General features: G+C 42.0%; 1 protein-coding gene across 1 annotated transcript in view; it reads left to right on the top strand.

Moving 5' to 3' along the window:
• LOC126473234 (condensin-2 complex subunit D3-like) overlaps nucleotides 1-22,662 on the top strand; it is a 156,028-nt gene that overhangs the window by 95,813 nt on the left and 37,553 nt on the right. The window contains exon 7 of the mRNA XM_050100148.1: nucleotides 21,362-21,539. Coding sequence (XP_049956105.1) covers nucleotides 21,362-21,539 — 178 coding nt within the window. The remainder of the gene's footprint in view (nucleotides 1-21,361; nucleotides 21,540-22,662) is intronic.

Genomic DNA, 22,662 nt, shown 5'->3' with positions numbered 1-22,662 from the left:
TAAGGAACAAGTTCAAATCTGAAATAATAGAGCAAAGAGGACAGCATGTCTGTAAGTGTAAACCAACAAATTAAAAAATGCGTGGTGAAAACTATTCAAAATTTTGAGTGGCAATGACATTCGCTATCCAGATTATTATGTTCGAAATACAATATATTAAAGAAAGAAATAAGATAGAACTGAATAAACTCTTCTGAAAATTGCAGACAGGGGTAAAAAGTTTTTTGAAAACTGAAGAAATACTTGTGCATATTGGTGAAAATTCGGATGTACAACTAAAGCATAATGCCTGAGCAATAAACAACATATTGCTAAAGGAATGGGAAGAAAAATGACCATGTATACCAGAGCATTGCATGATATTTTTCTTATGTAACAAGTCTGTTATTCTGCCTAATAATGGAACTTTCACTGTAAGCTCAGCTTTCTCCACTATCAGTTAGTCCGGCCAACATTTCTGTCAGTAAGACAAGACTTGTCAAATATTAAAACCATGCTTTTATCGGGACTTTAAACTTTTTGTCAAAAATTAAAAGTTATTAACATGCCAGGCCTATCTAGATAAGGTAGAATTTAGTATTTTGTAGAAGGTTTACAGCCATGATGGAGGCATGATTTTAAACTTTACAGGGTTTACAGGAGATGTGAAATCTAACGTGAAGAGTAACATTTGTTCATGTGTACCCTTGTCAGTGAGTACTGTGGACGTTTATATTAGAATTTTTCATAGCAAGCCACTGTTAAGTGTAGAAAAAGCAGTGGTTCATGGAAAGAATATGTCAAAAGCCAGTTAATAAAAAAGAAAGAAGCAGATGTTCTTAAAATGGGTTAAATGATACTGCAGTCAGTTAGTCAGCATTGTTGATGGTTTTAAACTCTAACATAGTAGATGATGTTGGTATTGTATCTTTTGAATAATTACATATGTAGGGTCATGGCCTAGAAAACATTCAGTCTATTCTTTAGTATCTTTTAAACATTATTCATATTACCTAAAATATCTTTGTTCTATTACTAAGGGAACGACTGAAGTATAGTAGAGGCATCAAGTGGTCATTAGGCACTTACAAGTTCTTCTTGAAAGCTAACACATACACCATCGTGGCTAGAGTATCCTCTCTGACTACACTGGAATGGCAGAGAAACTTGACGGGGGTGAGGTTTCGTATTGAATAGAGGGGGCAAGGGGAGAAAGAAAGCAAGGAGCAGGAGGGATGTTTGGAGATAAGGATGACTGACGAATGGGAGGAAGAGGCAGCAAGTGCACAAGATAGAAATTTGGCACCAATCAGCTTTGTATCTGATGCAAGTAGTGGGAGTTTTATGTGGTGCACAATGATGTGAAGGTGTGGACAGGGGGAAGATTTAACAGAGGGAGAGGGAGGTTATGGTGAAGGAGACCTGGGTGTAGAATGATTGAAGTGGAGTAAATGCTGACCAGGGAGGCGGGGCATAGGGCAGTGGCTAGTGGAGTTTGAAGCCTGCAATTCCTGTCCAGAAGTGTAACAATGTTTTTGGTTGTGTTAATGTGGTTCTCAATCATTCAAGATCAGAGCTAGACTGTGAGTGCATAATCTTCGTTTCTTTGATTACTTACATTCCACTAAGGACTTTCCATTACAGTATTTATCCTATTGAAAAGTGAGGACAAGAAAGTTGGAGTTAAATTCTATTCAATGATCAATAATGTTATTTTGCTCATGAGAAAGGTGTATCCTTTAAGTCACAATGTGAGAAAAGATTTGTCATGCTGGATCATTGATCTGTTTATGCATGTTATGCTTCAGATTCCATTGTGTGTCACAATATTTGATATATTTATTTGGCAAATAGGTCTTTACAGTAACAAAGTAAAATCAACATTAGAACATGAACTTTTCTTTAGTTATAGTTATGAACTCAGTGCCCATTAGGGGCAGCTTAAAAGCATACAGTATCAATAATAAGTTTAAAACATGGGCAGGAGTTAGTAAGCAAGGTAGTATCCTCAATATTTTTTAATCTCAATCCCCATACTGATTAGAGCTTAAGCTTATAAGTCAGTTCATTTGCAGCCCATTTTGCACTTTGTAATATTACCGATTGCAGGGAGAGAGGAATCTGTAAGTTAATTCTTATCTTATTTTCATTTAGTAACTTCATACAGGTTTGCATTCTGCAATAATTCATTTTTAAGAAGAAAGTCTTCATTGCACAATAATGTGCCATAAAAATAATATGTGATGCTCAGCCTTGACTACCTTGTAGACAACTGCTTAAGAAGTTAGATATTTTAACAACAGAATCATAGTACATATTTCCTCTCACGAAATTTGTTTGAAACAATCAAGTAGAGTTCTGAAGGACTAATGGCATCTATAATTACTGCACTAGAAGAAAAAGCATATTTAGTGCAAAAATGTTACAAACTTATTTGTGCTTTTAATTTAAATATTGTTTTTTCAACTTAAAGGTGACCTGTTGAGCTGTGGACAGACAGTGAAAAGACTGTTACACATTATAGCTTTTGGCCAAAGGCTTCTGACCGGTCAGAGCTGCTGGTGGTAGCAGTCAAGTGTGTATGGTGTATGAGGTGTGCTTACTTTTGTGAATGCGGTGCCGCCCCCCGCCCCCCCCCCCCCCTTTCCTCTCTCACTCTCTCTCTCTCCCTCCCTCTCCCTCTCCCTCTCTCTCTCTCTCTCTCTCTCTCTCTCTCTCTCTCTCTCTCTCCCCCTCTCTCTCTCCCTCTCTCTCTAAGGGAGGCTTTGGCCATAATGTGTAGCAGTCTTTTTGTTCTGCCTGTCAGCAACGCAACAGGCCATCTTTATGGTGAGTAGTAGTCTATCCATTCCCTAATATTCTTGATATTACAACCTGTAGTTTCCCATGTGTAAACATTGTTTTCTGTCATGTGAACCCATCTGTGTGGCGTTCAGCCATATTTGAAGCCAGTTACATTTAGCAATGTTAAAGTGTAGGCTCAACCACCTTTCACAATGCAAAAGCACTAAAAGTGACACATTTCAAAGGAATAATCCTTCTCCATCAGAACTGAAGAGGTTGGCAGAAAAAAATGCTAACCCTCAGTTTAGTAATAATTAGTTTGATCAAATAATTTGTTATGTTTTCAAATGGACTATATACTAATAACAAGTAGTTCCCAATGTACCACTAGAAACAACTGCCTGCTGTATAAATTACTTTGTCTTTGTTATAACTTCAAGTTGAACAAATATATTTCAAAGAAGACGCAATACATGAAAGTCACAGATCAAGTAAACGAAGTAAGTCGTGTGTACACTTTAACAGTCAGATCATAACTGAGTCCAAGTCTAGCGGCCGCTGGCTGGCTGTCCGCTTAGGTGGCACTGCTGCTGCATGGCTGGCAGACAGTGCCGCATGTAGAGGATGCGCGTAAGTGCGCGCCGAGTCACAACGGTCTTATTCAATTTCTGCTGTTGTCTTTGAATTTAATTACACTTGTAACATGCAGTAACTCAAAATGCATTCTTCTGGGTTAGCTTCTTCTTCTGTAAACCCCTTCAGTTATTCTACAATAATCTTACAAAAGTGATAAAAAAAAAGGGGCCGTGACATGCATGGTGCTGTGACGGGCACAAAAATCCGCAAAATCGGAAGAGGCAAATTGCGGACCATTATCAGTAACATGAGTAGAGGGAAGGCCTTCCAAAGAGAAAATGCGAGCTTGAGCAATGGTGGTTGCCGTGGTGGTAGGTGATGTGCAACGGACAATGAAAGGAAAGTTAGAGTAGGCGTCAATAATGAGAAGCCAATAAGTACCTAAAAAAGGTCCCGCAAAGTCAGCATGAATACGCTCCCAGGGCTTCTCAGGCGAAGGCCACGGTGACAAAGATGACTTAGGGGTGGCGGCCTGTGACTCACAAGGGCCGCAGGAAGCGACCATGTGTGCGATTTGAGAGTCGATGCCGGCCGGGCCAGTACACATGCCGGCGCGCCAGAGATTTTGTGCGAGAGGCACCCCAGTGCCCTTGGTGAAAGAGGCACAAGACCGAAGCACGCAAAGACGCAGGTACCACAACACGCGGCGAAGCATTTTCGGTGGAAAGGAGGATAACACCATCCCTAGCCATGAGGCAGTAATGCAAAGCGTAGTAGTTCCGCAATAGATCAGAAGTCATAGCAGACGGACAATCTGGCCAACCCTTCTGAATACAGCGTAAAACCTGGGAGAGGGTAGGGTCAGAACCCGTAGCAGCCGCCAGCCGGTCCCCGGTGATGGGGAACCCGTTCACAACCCGCTGCTCGGCAACATCCTGGTGGAAACACAAAAGTTCGTCCCTATCGAATGCCAGATCAAGACCCATGGGATGGCGAGACAGTGTATCAGCATTCGCATGTTGAGCCGTCGGCCGGAAATGAATCTCATAATTGAAACGAGACAAAGAGCCCAATGCTGGAGGTGGTGTGCAGCCTTGTCGGGAAGTGGCGTTGATGGATGAAACAAGGAAACAAGTGGTTTGTGATCTGTAACAAGATGAAATTTGGATCCATAGAGAAAAACACCAAACTTATGAAGAGCATAAATAATGGGCAAAGCTTCTTTTTCAATTTGAGAATACTTTTGTTGGGCATCCGTGAGCGTTTTGGAGGCATAAGCAATGGGTTGTTCAGAACTGTCAGAAAAACGGTGCGCAAGGACTGCACCGACCCCGTATTGAGAGGCACCCGTGCCAAGAACAAGATGTTGGCCAGCTCGATAAGTAGCCAGGCACAGGGCCTGTTTCAGCATAGTCTTCAATTTCTGGAAAGCCGCATCGCGTGGCGCGGACCAGTGAAAAGGCATGTTTTTATGCAACAGGCGGTGCAACGGCTGAGCCACCGAAGCAGCAGACGGTAAAAACTTGTGATACTATGCTATTTTCCCCAAGAAGGCCTGCAGTTTCTTAACAGATGTAGGGTGAGGAAGGGCATGGATCGCAGTGACAGTTTGCTGAAGCGAATGAATACCATCCTGAGAGAGTTGAAACTCCAAGTACGTGATAGATGCCTAAAAAAATTTGGATTTTGGAAGGTTACACTTAAGACTGGCAGTCTGTAAGACATGAAAAAGTGTGAGGAGATTTTGAAGATGTTCATCAGTGGTGGAGCCAGTGACAACAATGTCATCCTGGTTATTTATACACCCAGGGACAGTAAGCAATAATTGTTCCAAGAATCGCTAAAAGAGAGCAGGGACGCTGGCATCCACGAATAGCAATCGTTGGTATTGATAGAGGCCGAAGGCGTGTTAAGGACCAGAAACTGCCGGGAAGCAGCGTCGAGAGGAAGTTGATGATAAGCTTCTGACAGGTCAACTTTAGAAAAATACTGGCCTCCAGCAAGTTTAGTGAACAATTCTTCAGGTCGAGGCATAGGGTAAGTGTCAATAAGGCATTGAGCATTTAGAGTGGCTTTGAAATTGCCACAGAGACGAATATCACCATTTGGCTTAGCAACGACAACGACAGGAGAGGACCACCCACTGGAAGTGACAGGAAGCAAGACCCCTGAAGCAGTGAGACGATCCAGCTCCCGTTTGACCGGATCATGAAGGGCCACAGTAATGGGCCGAGCCCTAAAAAACATAGGCCGAGCAGTGGGTTTGAGCATGATGTGAGCTTCAAAGTCGTTTGCTCTGCCTAACCCTGGAGAAAAAAGGGACAAAAATGTCATCGACAAGGAATCCAATTGAGCATAAGTAATAGCATCAGAGACGATATTGACAGTGTCATCTATGGAGAACCCAAAAACTCGAAAGGCATCGAAACCCAAAAGATTCTTCATGTTACTATGGTCGAGCACAAATATGGTAACAGTGCGAATGACAGATTTGTAAGATACCTTAGCATCAAATTGTCCCAAGAGAGAAATCTTCTGTTTATTGTAAGTCCGTAATTGACTAGTGACAGGTGACAGGACTGGAGAACCCAACTGAAGATACGTCTGAGAATTGATGATCGTGGCAGCAGAACCAGTATCCACCTGCATGCGAATATCTCGACCAAGTATTTGGACAGCGAGGAATAACTTCCCTGAAAGGGAAGAAGTACAATTGACAGACAACACAGAATCAGAGTCAGCGTCATGTTCATGAACATCATTTATGCGGTCGGATTTGCAAATGGATGACTCATGACCCTTTTTTTTGCATTTGTGACACACGGCCCAACATTGTGGACAATCTTCTCGTGAATGTTTCATAATACACCGCGGACATGAAGGAAGTTGCCGTGGGTTTTGCTGCAGTTTCTTAGAGGTTTGTTTACGGTTGGGCCGAGGCTGCGCTTGGGAGCATACTGCGGCCACGTCGGCCGGCGGGGACACACCACACGCTTCGTCAACATCGCACAGAGGTTGTATTTCCCCGACGTCGCCCCATGCCTCTATTTGCACTCCAGCGGAGTGAGAAATTTCAAAATACTGAGGGACGGATAGGACTTCATCTAGAATTGGATTTGCCAACTGAAGGGCACGTTGCCTAACTTCTTTGTCGGGCGCCGATCGGATAATAGCATCCTGTACTATGGAATCAGCGTAGGATTCTTTGTGAACTTCAGTAACAAATTGATACTTTCTACTGAGGCCGTGAAGTTCAGCAGCCCAAGTGCGATGGGATTGATTCGGTTGTTTTTGTCAACAATAAAAGGCAACAAGAGAGGCTACCTGTGGTGTGCGTACTGTAAGACCTTCAGTACACACACCATCAGATTATTTGACTTGTCGCTCTAACGAAGTAGGCGAGTGTCAGTAATTTGTCTCGTGGTCTTATCATAGCGTGTTTATCTTCTTCCGTGCACGCTTAGAGTAGCAGATTGATGGTGACCAACTTTAAACAGAACTTGATTAATTTTTCACATACATTTATTAAAATAATAACAAGCATAAAAGTTACTTAACTTGGTTCTGGATGCTATTTACAATTGACAATCTGAAGTTCCTTTGGTATTGGTACGTTAATCTTATTCTCACATATATCTCTGATACTTGACAAAAGTGTCTATACATTTATCTTCATGGCTATGTGCAGGAATATGGTAATCTTATTAGGCAAGGACTGAAACTTGACTACACTGGTACAGACAAATGTAGAACTCGTACAGACTGTTGCAGACAAATGCAGACTGGTACAGACAAATGGAGACTGACTAATCGGAGGTCAGTACACTCGTTATCATACTTCGCGTGTTCATGTATCACTGCGCGAGTTTGATCTGCGAGGAGAAAAGGTTCTACATTAGCAGCAATCTCATTGACTGCGTTACATATTAATACGCGGATCAGCGGAAGCAGAATTTGGTCCGTGTCTGTGGCAGCGCCATCTCGTAGTGCGGAGACGGACGAGCTCTGTGCCTGCGCTGTTGTGCTTCATGGGGCGCGCTCTAGTGGGAAAGTTGTGTACGCGCTGACTACGCGGAACTATGTACACAAGACTACCACATGTATTTGCTATTGAAAATAGATGGACAGAAGTGAGCACATTTCAGCAAAGGATAAAGACGCAGGATCTTTCAAAGGAGCCAATTGCGACAACAACCGATACATTTGAGGTGAAATCCATGAAAGGAACAGAGACTTACATGTTTGTTCGTCCGCGACATGAAATGCCCAGAAGTGCTGTCGAAGACGTTTTTCGTAATCAGACCAGACTTCCGCCGTATCGTCGTAAGGAGGTAGAGACAACAACGAGACATGCCCCGCATTTGATGCCGCGCCGAAGTCACTAATCGCATTTGTGAGAAGCGATTGCTGTTCTATGAGACTTTGCAATAGTTGCTCTAAAGTAGCCATGGAAACGTGGGTCAACGATGGAAAAGAAAAATCACTACCTCGTTGCCAATTGTTAAAACTTCAAGTTGAACAAATATATTTCAAGGAAGATGCAATACATGAAAGTCACAGATCAAGTAAACGAAGTAAGACGTGTGTACACTTTAACAGCCAGATCATAACTGAGTCCAAGTCTAGCGGCCGCTGGCTGGCTGTCCGCTTAGGTGGCACTGCTGCTGCATGGCTGGCAGACAGTGCCGCATGTAGAGGATGCGCGTAACTGCGCGCCGAGTCACAACAGTCTTATTCAATTTCTGCTGTTGTCTTTGAATTTAATTACACTTGTAACATGCAGTAACTCAAAATGCATTCTTCTGGGTTAGCTTCTTCTTCTGTAAACCCCTTCAGTTATTCTACAAGAATCTTACAAAAGTGATAAAAAAAAGGGGCCGTGACATGCATGGTGCTGTGACGGGCACAAAAATCCGCAAAATCGGAAGAGGCAAATTGCGGACCATTATCAGTAACATGAGTAGAGGGAAGGCCTTCCAAAGAGAAAATGCGAGCTTGAGCATTGGTGGTTGCCGTGATGGTAGGCGACGTGCAACAGACAATGAAAGGAAAGTTAGAGTAGGCGTCAATAATGAGAAGCCAATAAGTACCTAAAAAAGGTCCCGCAAAGTCAGCATGAATACGCTCCCAGGGCTTCTCGGGCGAAGGCCACGGTGACAAAGATGACTTAGGGGCGGCGGCCTGTGACTCACAAGGGCCCCAGGCAGCGACCATGTGTGCGATTTGAGAGTCGATGCCGGCCGGGCCAGTACACATGCCGGCGCGCCAGAGATTTTGTGCGAGAGGCACCCCAGTGCCCTTGGTGAAGGAGGCACAAGACCGAAGCACGCTAAGATGCAGGTACCACAACACGCGGCGAAGCATTTTCGGTGGAAAGGAGGATAACACCATCCCTAGCCGTGAGGCAGTAATGCAAAGTGTAGTAGTTCCGCAATGGATCAGAAGTCTTAGCAGACGGACAATCTGGCAAACCCTTCTGAATACAGAGTAAAACCTGGGAGAGGGTAGGGTCAGAACCCGTAGCAGTTGCCAGCCGATCCCTGGTGATGGGGAACCCATTCACAACCCGCTGCTCAGCAACATCCTGGTGGAAACACAAAAGTTCGTCCCTATCGAATGCCAGATCAAGACCCATGGGAAGGCGAGACAGTGTATCAGCATTCGCATGTTGAGCCGTCGGCCAGAAATGAATCTCATAATTGAAACGAGACAAAGAGCCCAATGCTGGAGGTGGTGTGCAGCCTTGTCGGGAAGTGGCGTTGATGGATGAAACAAGGAAACAAGTGGTTTGTGATCTGTAACAAGATGAAATTTGGATCCATAGAGAAAAACACCAAACTTATGAAGAGCATAAATAATGGGCAAAGCTTCTTTTTCAATTTGAGAATACTTTTGTTGGGCATCCGTGAGCGTTTTGGAGGCATAAGCAATGGGTTGTTCAGAACTGTCAGAAAAATGGTGCGCAAGGACTGCACCGACCCCGTATTGAGAGGCACCCGTGGCAAGAACAAGATGTTGGCCAGCTCGATAAGTAGCCAGACACGGGACCTGTTTCAGCATAGTCTTCAATGCCTGGAAAGCCAATGACCTGTCTGTATTAGACAATTACTTCAAAATCTGGAGACTCCAACCCAATGTGAGTAAAACAGAAGTGTGTTGCTTCCATCTAAATAACCAGTTGGCGAACGTAAAACTGGAGGTAAGTTTCAGAGACAGAATTCTTCGTCACAACTGGAACCCAAAATATCTTGGTGTCATCCTGGATCGTACACTATGCTTCAAACAACACCTTAACTTAGCTCAAAAGCTGTGGACTCGAAACAACATCCTCCATAAGCTATGCGGAACTACCTGGGGATCTTCAGCAACCACCCTGCGAACTTCAGCTCTGGGCTTGGTATACTCAAGTGCTGGGTATTGTGCACCTGTTTGGATGAATATTCATCATACAAGGCTTGTTGATACCCAGCTGAATACAACAATGCGCATAATATCTGGCACAATCAGATCTACTCCAGTTTATTGGCTTCCACTGTTAACCGGTATAATGCCTCCTGATCTACGCAGATGTGCTGCCCTTATGAGAGAATCCCACAAGATCTCCAGGAATTCTAACCTACCCGTGCATAGCGACCTGCCACTTTTAAATCGCAAGAGACTGAAATCACGTCATCCAACTCTGTGCGATGCTGCTGACATGGTTGCTAAGAATTTCAAACCTTTTGAAGAATGGAAAGGTCGGTGGGAAGCAGTGACAGATGTGCACCTGCATAACATCTTCTCAGGTGCTAAACTTCCAAGTGGATTAGACTTACCACGCAAGACGTGGTCTACTCTCAACAGAATCCGCACCAGCCATGGGCGATGCAGGGATGCTCTCTTTAAGTGGAAGAAGCTGCCTGATCCAGCTTGTGACTGCGGGGCTCCATACCAGACTGTTCACCACATTGTCAGTGAATGCAGGATTCGAGCCTATCACGGCGCCAAAGAGGACTTCCTGCTAGCAACTCCAGATGCAGTGCGCTGGATTGAAGGACTGGATATTCAGTTGTAAAGACAAACTTAAGTTTCTTGTGTGTCAATATGTACATATGTATATGTAATTGTATGATATGTCTGTATTAGCCGTACGCTAAATAAATAAAATCTGGAAAGCTGCATCGCATGGCGTGGACCAGTGAAAAGACATGTTTTTATGCAACAGGCGGTGCAATGGCTGGGCCACCGAAGCAGCAGACAGTAAAAACTTGTGATAGTGTGCTATTTTCTCCAAGAAGGCCTGCAGTTTCTTAACAGATGTAGGGTGAGGAAGGGCATGGATCACAGTGACCGTGTGCTGAAGCGGATGTATACCATCCTGAGAGAATTGAAACCCCAAGTACGTGATAGATGCCTAAAAAAATTTGGATTTCGGAAGATTACACTTAAGGCCGGCAGTCTGTAAGACATGAAATAGTGTGAGGAGATTTTGAAGATGTTCGTCAGTGGTGGAGCCAGTGAGAACAATGTCGTCCTGGTAATTTATACACCCAGGGACAGTGAGCAATAATTGTTCCAAGAATCACTGAAAGAGAGCAGGGGTGCTGGCAATCCCGAATAGCAATCGTTGGTATTGATAGAGGCCAAAAGGCGTGTTAAGGACCAGAAACTGCCGGGAAGCAGCGTCGAGAGGAAGTTGATGATAAGCTTCTGACAGGTCAACTTTAGAAAAATACTGGCCTCCAGCAAGTTTAGTGAACAATTCTTCAGGTCGAGGCATAGGGTAAGTGTCAATAAGGCATTGAGCATTTAGAGTGGCTTTGAAATTGCCACAGAGACGAATATCACCATTTGGCTTAGCAACGACAACGACAGGAGAGGACCACCCACTGGAAGTGACAGGAAGCAAGACCCCTGAAGCAGTGAGACGATCCAGCTCCCGTTTGACCGGATCATGAAGGGCCACAGTAATGGGCCGAGCCCAAAAAAATTTAGGCCGAGCAGTGGGTTTGAGCATGATGTGAGCTTCAAAGTCATTTGCTCTGCCTAACCCAGGAGAAAAAAGGGACAAAAATGTCGTCGACAAGGAATCCAATTGAGCATAAGTAATAGCATCAGAGACGATATTGACAGTGTCATCTATGGAGAACCCAAAAACTCGAAAGGCATCGAAACCCAAAAGATTCTTCATGTTACTATGGTCGAGCACAAATATGGTAACAGTGCGAATGACAGATTTGTAAGATACCTTAGCATCAAATTGTCCCAAGAGAGAAATCTTCTGTTTATTGTAAGTCCGTAATTGCCTAGTGACAGGTGACAGGACTGGAGAACCCAACTGAAGATACGTCTGAGAATTGATGATCGTGGCAGCAGAACCAGTATCCACCTGCATGCGAATACCTCGACCAAGTATTTGGACAGCGAGGAATAACTTCCCTGAAAGGGAAGAAGTACAATTGACAGACAACACAGAATCAGAGTCAGCGTCATGTTCATGAACATCATTTATGCGGTCGGATTTGCAAATGGATGACTCATGACCCTTTTTTTTGCATTTGTGACACACGGCCCAACATTGTGGACAATCTTCTCGTGAATGTTTCATAAAACACCGCAGACATGAAGGAAGTTGCCGTGGGTTTTGCTGCAGTTTCTTAGAGGTTTGTTTACGCTTGGGAGCATACTGCGGCCACGTCGGCCGGCGGGGACACACCACACGCTTCGTCAACATCGCACAGAGGTTGTATTTCCCCGACGTCGCCCCATGCCTCTATTTGCGCTCCAGTGGAGTGAGAAATTTCAAAAGACTGAGCAATGGACAGGACTTCATCTAGAATTGGATTTGCCAACTGAAGGGCACGTTGCCAAACTTCTTTGTCTAGCGCCGATCGGATAATAGCATCCTGTACTACGGAATCAGTGTAGGATTCTTTGTGAACTTCAGTAACAAATTGATACTTTCTACTGAGGCCGTGAAGTTCAGCAGCCCAAGTGTGATAGGATTGATTCGGTTGTTTTTGACAGCGATAAAAGGCAACACGAGAGGTTACCTGTGGTGTGCGTACTGTAAGATCTTCAGTACACACATCATCAGATTATTTGACTTGTCACTCTAACGAGGTAGGCAAGTGTCAGCAATATGCCTCGTGGCCTTATCGTGGCGTGTTTATCTTCCGCCGTTAGGTCAGACGATAGAAATGCCACTTGCACGCTTAGAGTAGCAGATTGACGGTGACCAACTTTAAACAGAACTTGTTTAATTTTTCACATACATTTATTAAAATAATAACATGCATAAAAATTACTTAACTTGGTTCTGGATGCTATTTACAATTGACAATCTGCAGTTCCTTTGGTATTGGTACGTTAATCTTATTCTCACATATATCTCTGATACTTGACAAAAGTGTCTATACATTTATCTTCATGGCTAAGTACAGGAATATGGTAATCTTATTAGGCACAGACTGAAACTTGACTACACTGGTACAGACAAATGTAGAACTCGTACAGACTGTTGCAGACAAATGCAGACTGGTACAGACAAATGGAGACTGTCTAATCTGAGGTCTGTACACTCGTTATCATACCTCGCGTGTTCATGTATCACTGCGTGAGTTTGATCTGCGAGGAGAAAAGGTTCTACATTAGCACTAATCTCATTGGCTGCGTTACATATTAATACGCGGATCAGCGGAAGCAGAATTTGGTCCGTGTCTGTGGCAGCGCCATCTCGTAGTGCGGAGACGGACGAGCGCTGTGCCTGCGCTGTTGTGCTTAGTGGGGCCCGCTCTAGTGGGAAAGTTGTGTACGCGCTGACTATGCGGAACTATGTACACAACACTACCGCATGTGTTTGCTTTTGAAAATAGATGGACAGAAGTGAGCACATTTCAGCAAAGGATAAAGACGCAGGATCTTTCAAAGGAGCCAATTGCGACAACAACCGATACATTTGAGGTGAAATCCATGAAAGGAACAGAGACTTACATGTTTGTTCGTCCGTGACATGAAATGCCCAGAAGTGCTGTCGAAGACGTTTTTCGTAATCAGACCAGACTTCCGCCGTATCGTCGTAAGGAGGTAGAGACAACAACGAGACATGCCCCGCATTTGATGCCGCGACGAAATCACGAATCGCATTTGTGAGAAGCGATTGCTGTTCTATGAGACTTTGCAATAGTTGCTCTAAAGTAGCCATGGAAATGTGGGTCAACGATGGAAAAGAAAAATCACTACCTCGTTGCCAATTGTTAAAACTTCAAGTTGAACAAATATATTTCAAGGAAGACGCAATACATGAAAGTCACAGATCAAGTAAACGAAGTAAGACGTGTGTACACTTTAACAGTCAAATCATAACTGAGTTTAAGTCTAGTGGCCGCTGGCTGGCTGGCCACTTAGGTGGCACTGCTGCTGCATGGCTGGCAGACAGCGCCGCATGTAGATGATGCGTGTAACTGCGCGTCGAGCCACAACAGTCTTATTCAATTTCTGCTGTTGTCTTTGAATTTGATTACACTTGTAACATGCAGTAACGCAAAATGTTCTGGGTTAGCTTCTTCTTCCGTAAACCCCTTCAGTTATTCTACAAGAATGTTACAAAAGTGAAAAAAAAATTACCCTTTTTGCCTTAATAATTTCGAAAAGTCAGTCATAACCTTGCACATCCATGAAACTTGCTATCCTTTGCAATTTCACACATACATAAAATTGTAGCAAATTGGGTCCATTGGGAAAGTTAGAGACTACGACACGTATTGGGAAAAATGAAGATATATTCAATGAATAGAATACATGAGGTACGAACTGCTTATTAAAAAGTTGTAAGTCTTTTATAATATCAGTTTGGGGTCAGCTACTCTAATTATAGTGATACCGTGGATATTTAATGGGTGATGAGATTCTAACTCCAGGACAGCTGTATACAGGGTGTACATTATCTTTGATCACTGGTGAGAGTGATTATGTACATGAAATGCTCAGTTATGCTTCATATGTGTTTGTATCAGACGTGTCTTTCCTGGAGGTATATGACCATACACACGAGCAGCTGTTGCCATGACACTGGCTGTATTCACAGACTGCATAAACCAATTCATTTTAGTTTATTATACCAACTGGACGAATGATGTTGAACCACATTTTAGGAAGACTCAGTTTCAAGGGAAGTGGCCACAACTTAATAATACTTTTATTTATAGCTTTACTTTATACGTTTTTATGATTCTTGTAGAATAATTTCATTGATGAATTGTGAAAGGTGGTTGAGCCTATATTTTCAGGGTGTATACGCGGACAAGGAAAAAGAAATTCCCGGATTTCCCTGTTAAAAATACACTTTCTCCCGGGTGAAAACATGCTTTTTCCCTGTTAACTGAGAGTATATTTTCTCTCATAACTGGATAACTTATTAGTCCTTTGAATGGGTATGGTCTAATACATGGCCATAGAATTTCCCGGCTCTTTAGAAAATGAAACACGGGGGAAAAAAAACATATTTTGGAAAGATCTTTCATGAGCAGAAACATGTACGCTGCATATTTTTGTATTATGAAAGAATAAATTCGAATTCCACCAAACACCGCATGTTACTTTCCAAAGCATTGAAATCGAGATTGCGTTCCCCTTTTGTGAGCCAGGCATAGCTCATGTCAGGTGATCTCGCCAGCCGATGACAGCGGGTAGTCAGAGTTGAGGACATGTGATGTAGTTAGCCAATAGCAACATCACTGTTAAGAAGTGTGAACACACAAACAGAAAAAGCTAATGGTTTAAATTAATATACATAGTGTTGCTACACGAAAAGCAAAGCTTCCACATATAATATTGGTCTGTAAGATTAATACGCTGCAAGAGAAGCTAAGCTTTTACATATAATGTTGGTCATTTATGCGCGTGTTTCAATGTAAGATATATCACACAAATGTGCCAGTAAAATTTTTAATAACAACATAAATGTCTGATCTTCTGGGCTCATAATTCATCCAAATGGCTCGTTTTCAAAGAGTTGATTTTTAAATGAGAGTCAAACACTCTGTGTTTTAAGAAATTCATTGTACATTCTTGCATGTAGTTCAGCTTGTGTGAAATGAAGTTTACTTTGATAGCAAAGCTTATCAAACCACCATTCAGAATATTTTCCCGCGACCTATTAGAAATAGGTTCGTTTCTGCAGTTGCCAGAGAGTGCCAGATGACAGGCGTCACCGCGCTTGCTGCGCAGCTACGATGTCGTTGGGAGCCCGTATGTTCATGCGTGTAAAACATTAGATCTTACATTATGTCATAAAAGAAACAAGACATCAGATGATACTCCAAGAGCATCGAAATTTCGTGACCCATACTAAAATGTGCACATTTAAAGTGCATATTTAAAGTGCACATTCATATGTCCAGATTCCTAGTGAAGTAGGCCACGATCTGATATTAAGCTTTTCAATGTAGTTTTCGGGATATAAATTTTCTTGGAATACCAGTACTATGTTATCTCATGTTTGGTTCTTTATTATGGCATAATGCCACATGTGCAAGAAGTTGAAAACGTGCACTTGAAATGCAGCGAACAGTGTGTGGAATTAAACACTTCGTTTCAGATATATTGTCTGCCTCAGTCTGATCATCTGCAAGCTTTTCTTGTAGCTGTGTTTGAACAGCGTAGCACATTGTGATTGAGTTTGCTCATGCTCAGCATAAGTGTGGTTACACTGGTTATTTTAACATAATGTGTGCCTTAAAATCTTTTCTCATGATTACCACTAAAGTTACCAGATTACTAAATTGAGTTATTGTAGTCGATTTGGAACTCAAATAATATGTGAGTGCATAGTCCAAATGTGTTAATGCTACTATTAAACTAACTACTGGCAGTGTTAGTGTGAGAGCTACTTGATTGTAAATTACTGACACTTTATTTGGTCCTGTTAGTGATATCTGCTGGCCACTGCACATTATTAATAGCCACTCTGCTTTCTGTAGACTGGGGGCACGAGTGTGTTGTTGTGTGTGCCAGTTGATTAGTCACACTACAGCCCAAATGTACATCTGAATCTCCATCTACTGAGTGTTGATGGTTAGCTGATTCATCAGTTTGGTTGGAGTTTGTTACTGCTGGGATGGCTCTGTTGTTGATGGCCACATGATCAGGCACAAACTAGTTAAGTGAACTGATTTGTGGCCTGTGTTGCACCTCAGGTCATGAGAGACTGGTAGCGTGTGTTTCACACAACACTCTGGACATGATTTCTGTAATGTAGCAGTATGAAGCCATGAAGGCAACGATATGGAGGAGTGATTGTGTGTCTCTCATGTTGGTTACGACAGTGAAATTATCTGTACTGGTGCTTCTCTGAATGCAATGGTGAGCTGGGCAAATTATTGGCCACTTTATGCAGTAGTGGTGGACTTAAGTCCTAGAGATGGTGTCTGTAACTGTCTGAAATCAGTGTATTGTCAACATTGGCTACTAGATAATCTACATACATCAACATTGTTTTCAAATGTATCCTGAGCGGAAGTGGCTATTTCAAGTACTTGCGCAATTTGTAAAGCCATATCGAGTGATGGGTCTGAAGATGCTAATGCTTTCATCTTAACTTGTTTTTGCGGATGCACGTACAAAATTAGACTTGCAGGGTAAGCCTTGCAGTTTTGTGACTCATATCGCAAAAGTGAACCCAGCTGTTTTGCGCATTGTTGTTGCTACTGCTGCAGTAGTTGTAACAGATGCTGTTGTTTCCACAGCGGAAGGAATTGTCGATCCATACTTTTTCTGGCCACACGAATACCTCAACATTACGCAGACAGTTTATAGAGACACAAGCCATGTGTGGATGTGGATTGTCCTGTTGAAAAATAGAACCATGATACTGTCGCACGGGAGGCAACATATGTGGATGAAGTGTGCCTGTGACATACCGTTGTGCTGTCAGAGTTCCCTTGGTCCTTACCAGCCACAATCTTATGGCTCTCAACGTCACTTTCCTCTACAAAATATTTGAAGAGTGGTACTTCTTCTGAGGTCACTACGATACTCGCCATCAATGGTCATCCGGGGTTGTGCAGAAACATGATTTGCTGCTGAACACAATGCGATGTCATTCCTCTACAGCCGGCTGAAGTGGCCGTGCGGTTAAAGGCGCTGCAGTCTGGAACCGCAAGACCGCTACGGTCGCAGGTTCGAATCCTGCCTCGGGCATGGATGTTTGTGATGTCCTTAGGTTGGTTAGGTTTAACTAGTTCTAAATTCTAGGGGACTAATGACCTCAGCAGTTGAGTCCCATAGTGCTCAGAGCCATTCCTCTACAGTCTTTGCTTCCCATGCATGGCGTCACACCAAATGCAACCATCAGTGTTGTAATACTAATGTTAGCATACACTTGGGATGGTAAGTTCGTAGTCTGTCTGCTGCTAGTCTCTGACCAATGGTGTGGGATGACTCATAATGTTGCAGAGAGTCCATTACTTGCTCTCTGATGACAGTTGCATGCTCTCATATTCCCAAGCAGTCCAACATCAGGCCACTGCACATTTGAATGTCACACAAATGTAAATATTATACGATTCGACCAGCCAGCCAAATGGAGATCCACTGTGGAAACCCTTTCGAATGTCAAGTGCTGATAACAATGTCTCATATGAGTATGCAGTATCTGCTTGTCCTTCTCAGTGACCACTAAGCACCTGACGCTGTTCATGCTCCTAGTATACCTTACCAGGCGTGGTAACAACATTACACATGAACAACACTAATACATTATGGTGGCACAAAGCTGTAGCACTTTTGTTTTGCATGTTGGTATTTTGGTTGCTGTGGATTTATTTATTGATTGTCATTTTCTATTTGTTATTCACTGTTGCTATCTGTGTTGTATCCGGGAAGTGTGGAACAATGAAGACTGGAGGTGCGAGTGGGAAAACGAGTTTAATTTCTCAGTTGAAGTTCACTCAAGCTCTGCATACAAACACTGTCTGACGGAATTGTACACTGAGTCCCTATCACAATCATACAACACTACCAATTCAAGTCTGTATATATCCATAGTTACAAATGATGAGTCCAAACACTTTGTGGGACTAAAGCCTGATTTTGCACTGCCATCCATGGTGGAGCGTGCACTTTTTAACTAGTCCAGGCATGCAGGAGTACACAGGCCACCGGGGAGCCCTTGGTGGCGTGGCATGGCATGATTGGCCTGTAGTCAGTAGGTTGCTATTTTCTGTATGTATGTTGGCTGGCATTGCAGGGGTTACCAACAAAGCGACTTAGGGGTGGTTGCACCTGCACTGTTAAGTGGAGCTGGTGCCACCGCCTATCGACCATGAGCTGAATGCTGTCTGATTCCTGGCCATGAAATGCTATGTGCCACAATGCAGTCATTGATGATACTGCAGTTTGAGTTTACATATTCTCATTTTTTCATTTAGAGGTAGTGCACAGATCTGTGGAAATGGAGTGCCAGGTGGAGAAATCAAAACATTTCCGACATATTCTTCTATTTGAGTTCAGTAGAGGGATTACAGCAGCAGAGGCAGCCAAAAACATTTGCATCATGTATGGGGATAATGCCATTGAACAGAGCACCACATGGATATGATTTTCTCGTTTTAAGGAGGATTATTTTTACTTTAGTGACTCTCCAGAGTCAGGAAGAATTTTGGTGTTTCAGGAAGATAATTTAAACCCCTAATCCTCAGTTATCCACATCAATGTACTCGAAATAGGGCCAATCTGATGAACTGTGATCATTCTACCATCGTCTGTTACTCGCATGCAATTTGGAAGGCTCAAAAATTGAGTGTATGTGTACCACATGCCCCAAGCCAAAATCACAAAAATCAGCAGGTGGCTATATGTGCATCTCTGCTTGCTTGTCATCAGTTGACTCATGAACAACACAGACCATTCCTGTCTTGTATCATTACTGGTGATGAGAAATGGTGTTTTTATGCTAACACATGGAAAAGAAAGGAATGGTTGAGCCCAAACAAAGCAGCATCTCCCCATATAAAGACCTATGCGCATCCACAGAAGATAATGTTATGCATCTTTTGGAACAGCAACAGTGTGGTGTACTAGGAATTGCTCCCCCAACATGTAATCACCACTGTTGACATTTATTGTCAACAACTGAGACATCACATAGACACAATCCAAGAACAATGTATGAAAATTGTGAGTCAAGTAATTACTGAAGAAAACTGCGAAAAGAGTATCATGTTTAGTTGTCTTCTGTTACCTATACTACTGTATAAAGGCAAGTCGTTGTTTAACTTTGTTACCAAAATCTCAAACAATTCTTGACTGATTTACTTCAAATTACAACATGATATTCTAATAAATGTTCAGATGGACATAGGTTACATATTTTTAATATATATGGTATATAACTATTTAATATACTATACAAAGGGGAAAGGCTATCTCAAATATCTTGAAAAATTCTTGAGCGATTTACTTCAGATTTTTACACGATAGTCTAATAAATTTTTGGATCAAGGTAGGCTACATATTCTTAGTATTTTTATTATATAAATTTACATACATAATATATAAGTAAACTGATTATGCTTATCCATTACGGATATTATAGAACCGTGACTGTATATTAATGTACATAAATTATACACAACTGCAACCAGTCACTTTTTTCATTAATAATGCTTTATTATATTAACCGGTTTTCGAACCCTTTCAGGTTCATCTTCAGATGATTTCGGGAGAATCCGGGAAGTTACATCATTACTGGTAGTAGCATAGTGCTGGGTGCTGGTTTGCGACAGTATAGGCGGCTTTTTTCGTATCTGTCTGCCTCTATTTTGATGTCCAGAACACTTTCACACAAACTATATTAGTTCACACTTTAACAGTGACACTTCACCAGCATCCAGCGGGTTGCAGTTGTGTATAATTTATTTACATATATAAATAAACACTTTTAAGGGTTAACTTAGCACAAATCTTGAACTGTTCTTGACCAATTTACTTCAGATTTTTACATGATACTCTAATAAATGTTTGGACGGACATTGGCCATTTATATTTTTAATAAATACAATATACTAATATATGTCATGTATAAAGTGGGAACTGTGTTAGCAAAAATTTCGAAAAGTGCTTGACCAATTTACTCCAAATTTTTACAAGGTGCTCTAATAAATGTTCACTCTGACATAGGATGTATTTTTTCATAAACAACAATTTGCTGGTTTTCTGTTAAAGCTAACTGTGAGAAAGAAAACACTGTGCTATGAAAATGTGCAGTTTTGTTAACGTTTTCATAGTCAATTTTAACTACAATAACAGGGCATTTAAACCATTAGACAAATGGTTTCTCTCAAATGCCTTTTTCCTTATACGTAATTTTTAACAACAGCTACATACACAACAAAGTGCCATTTTATTTTCTTCCTCACAGTTGGTTTTAATAGAAAACAGTGAAGTGGTTTCTGTGGTTTATTGGCTTAAGATTAGAAAACTACTCCAGGATCTGAATCATCTGAAATGTTGCAGTCCTATCCACCCACAGATTAAAATGTTGATGAGTGCTGTTACTTAAGCTACTATCCTCACAGATCGAGCAGCTGAAGATGGGTCTCTCGTGTTCTGTACACCAATGATAAGAACCATTCTCCCATTCACTTTTAAGTGAATTCAACTCCCAGTCAAGGTTTTGTTTGCAAAAACAATAATTAACATTCAAGGTTAGAGAGAGGACAGAAGAGGAGATGGACAGAGGGGGGGGGGGGGGGGGGGGCACGTGGACAAGGAGGAGATGGACAGAGAGGACAAATTGTGTGCCGAGGGGGGGGGGGAGGTAGGAGGATAATGGACAGAGAGAGGTAGATAGAAGGAGATTGGGTCATATATCCAATTCCTAGACATATTTAGCAGTTGCAAAGCATTGAAAGGTTTGCTAGTGTATTATACTTAGACTAATCAGGGCTCTGTAGCTAAGAAAGATAACAAAATTGTGTAAGTTTAATATTTTCTCTGTTTTTTTATGTCTGTGAAGTGTACTAAAACATGAATAATTTTACAGTGCCACTGGAAAATACTCCACTGCAGGCCATGGCTGTAATTACACTTGGTAAGATGAGCCTTCAAAATGATCTGTTTGCCAAGGATGTAGTATCCCTTTTGGGGTGTGTGTTACGTGAGACAGATGATATAATAGTAAAAGTAAATGTCATCAATGTGTTGGCTGATTTGTGTATAAGGTAAGCTACTGTTATTCCTTCAACTTTAACTGGAAGTGTTTAGTAGTGAGCAACAGGGATGTGAAAATTTTAAAATTTAGGTTGAAACTGTGATATACAAGACAGATATGATTTTATTTTCAGAATGGTGGACATATATTGTTAATTTTCTGTTAGTTGCAAATTGGCTTCATAATACATTTTTCAGATGTTCTACATGATTATTACAAAGTTGTTTTTTCTTGTGATATGGTGTATCATCATTATTTTAACTTTTAAACAATGGAAAGTCCAGGATGGAATAACAACAATATGAATAGGATAGATTTTATGTAATTTCATAGATTTAAAAAAAAATACTACTCACCAAGTGGTGGCAGAAGAACACAACTATAAAGGTATTGAAATTAACAAGTTTTCGAAGCCAGTGGTTACAGAGGTTCCTTTTTTGTCAGAAGGGTTGAAGGAAAAGGAAGAGGGGTGATGGGAAAGGACTGGTGATGTTTAGGAAATTGGGAGAGTTTTGGAAAAACCGCCAAGAACCCCAGGTCACGGTAATATGGAAGATAGAGATTAGTGCTAAAACATCGAGCATGAGTTAATAAGAGTGAAAAGCTAAGTGCAATGTATGTGACAGAGGTGGGAGGGATACAGCAAAAATAGACAGGTAAGAAAATCAAAGGCACAGAAAACAAAAACGGAGTGAAGAAAGGAGTAGTTATTGTGAAGAAATGCTGAGACGGAAGAAATTATTGTAAACTGATGTCAGGTGGGTGGCAAGAACCAAGGACATGTTGTAGCGCTAGTTCCCACCTGCTGAGTTCTGAGAAACTGGGGTCTTGGCAGAAGAATCTAGATGGCGTGTTAGGTGAAACAGGCACTGAGGTCATGACTGTCATGTTATCGCATGCTTTAAAACAAGATATTTTGTGTTGGCAATATACGCCCTCTCCTTATTCCCATTCATACTAACTGATAACTTAGTGGTAATCATGCCAATGTAATAGGCCGAACAGTGTTTACGTAACATCTGGTACATGGCGTGCGTCATTCCACAGGTGGCTCTCTCATTAATAGTATGTTTTGCCCGTTACAGAACTTGTATAGGGAGTGGTAAGAGGGTGCATAGAGCAGGTCAGTATTG

The sequence above is a fragment of the Schistocerca serialis genome, chromosome 4, assembly GCF_023864345.2.
Source record: "Schistocerca serialis cubense isolate TAMUIC-IGC-003099 chromosome 4, iqSchSeri2.2, whole genome shotgun sequence".
Classification (NCBI taxonomy): domain Eukaryota; kingdom Metazoa; phylum Arthropoda; class Insecta; order Orthoptera; family Acrididae; genus Schistocerca; species Schistocerca serialis.
Note: the sequence above shows the minus strand (reverse complement) of the source record. Positions and strands in the feature narration are given on the sequence as shown.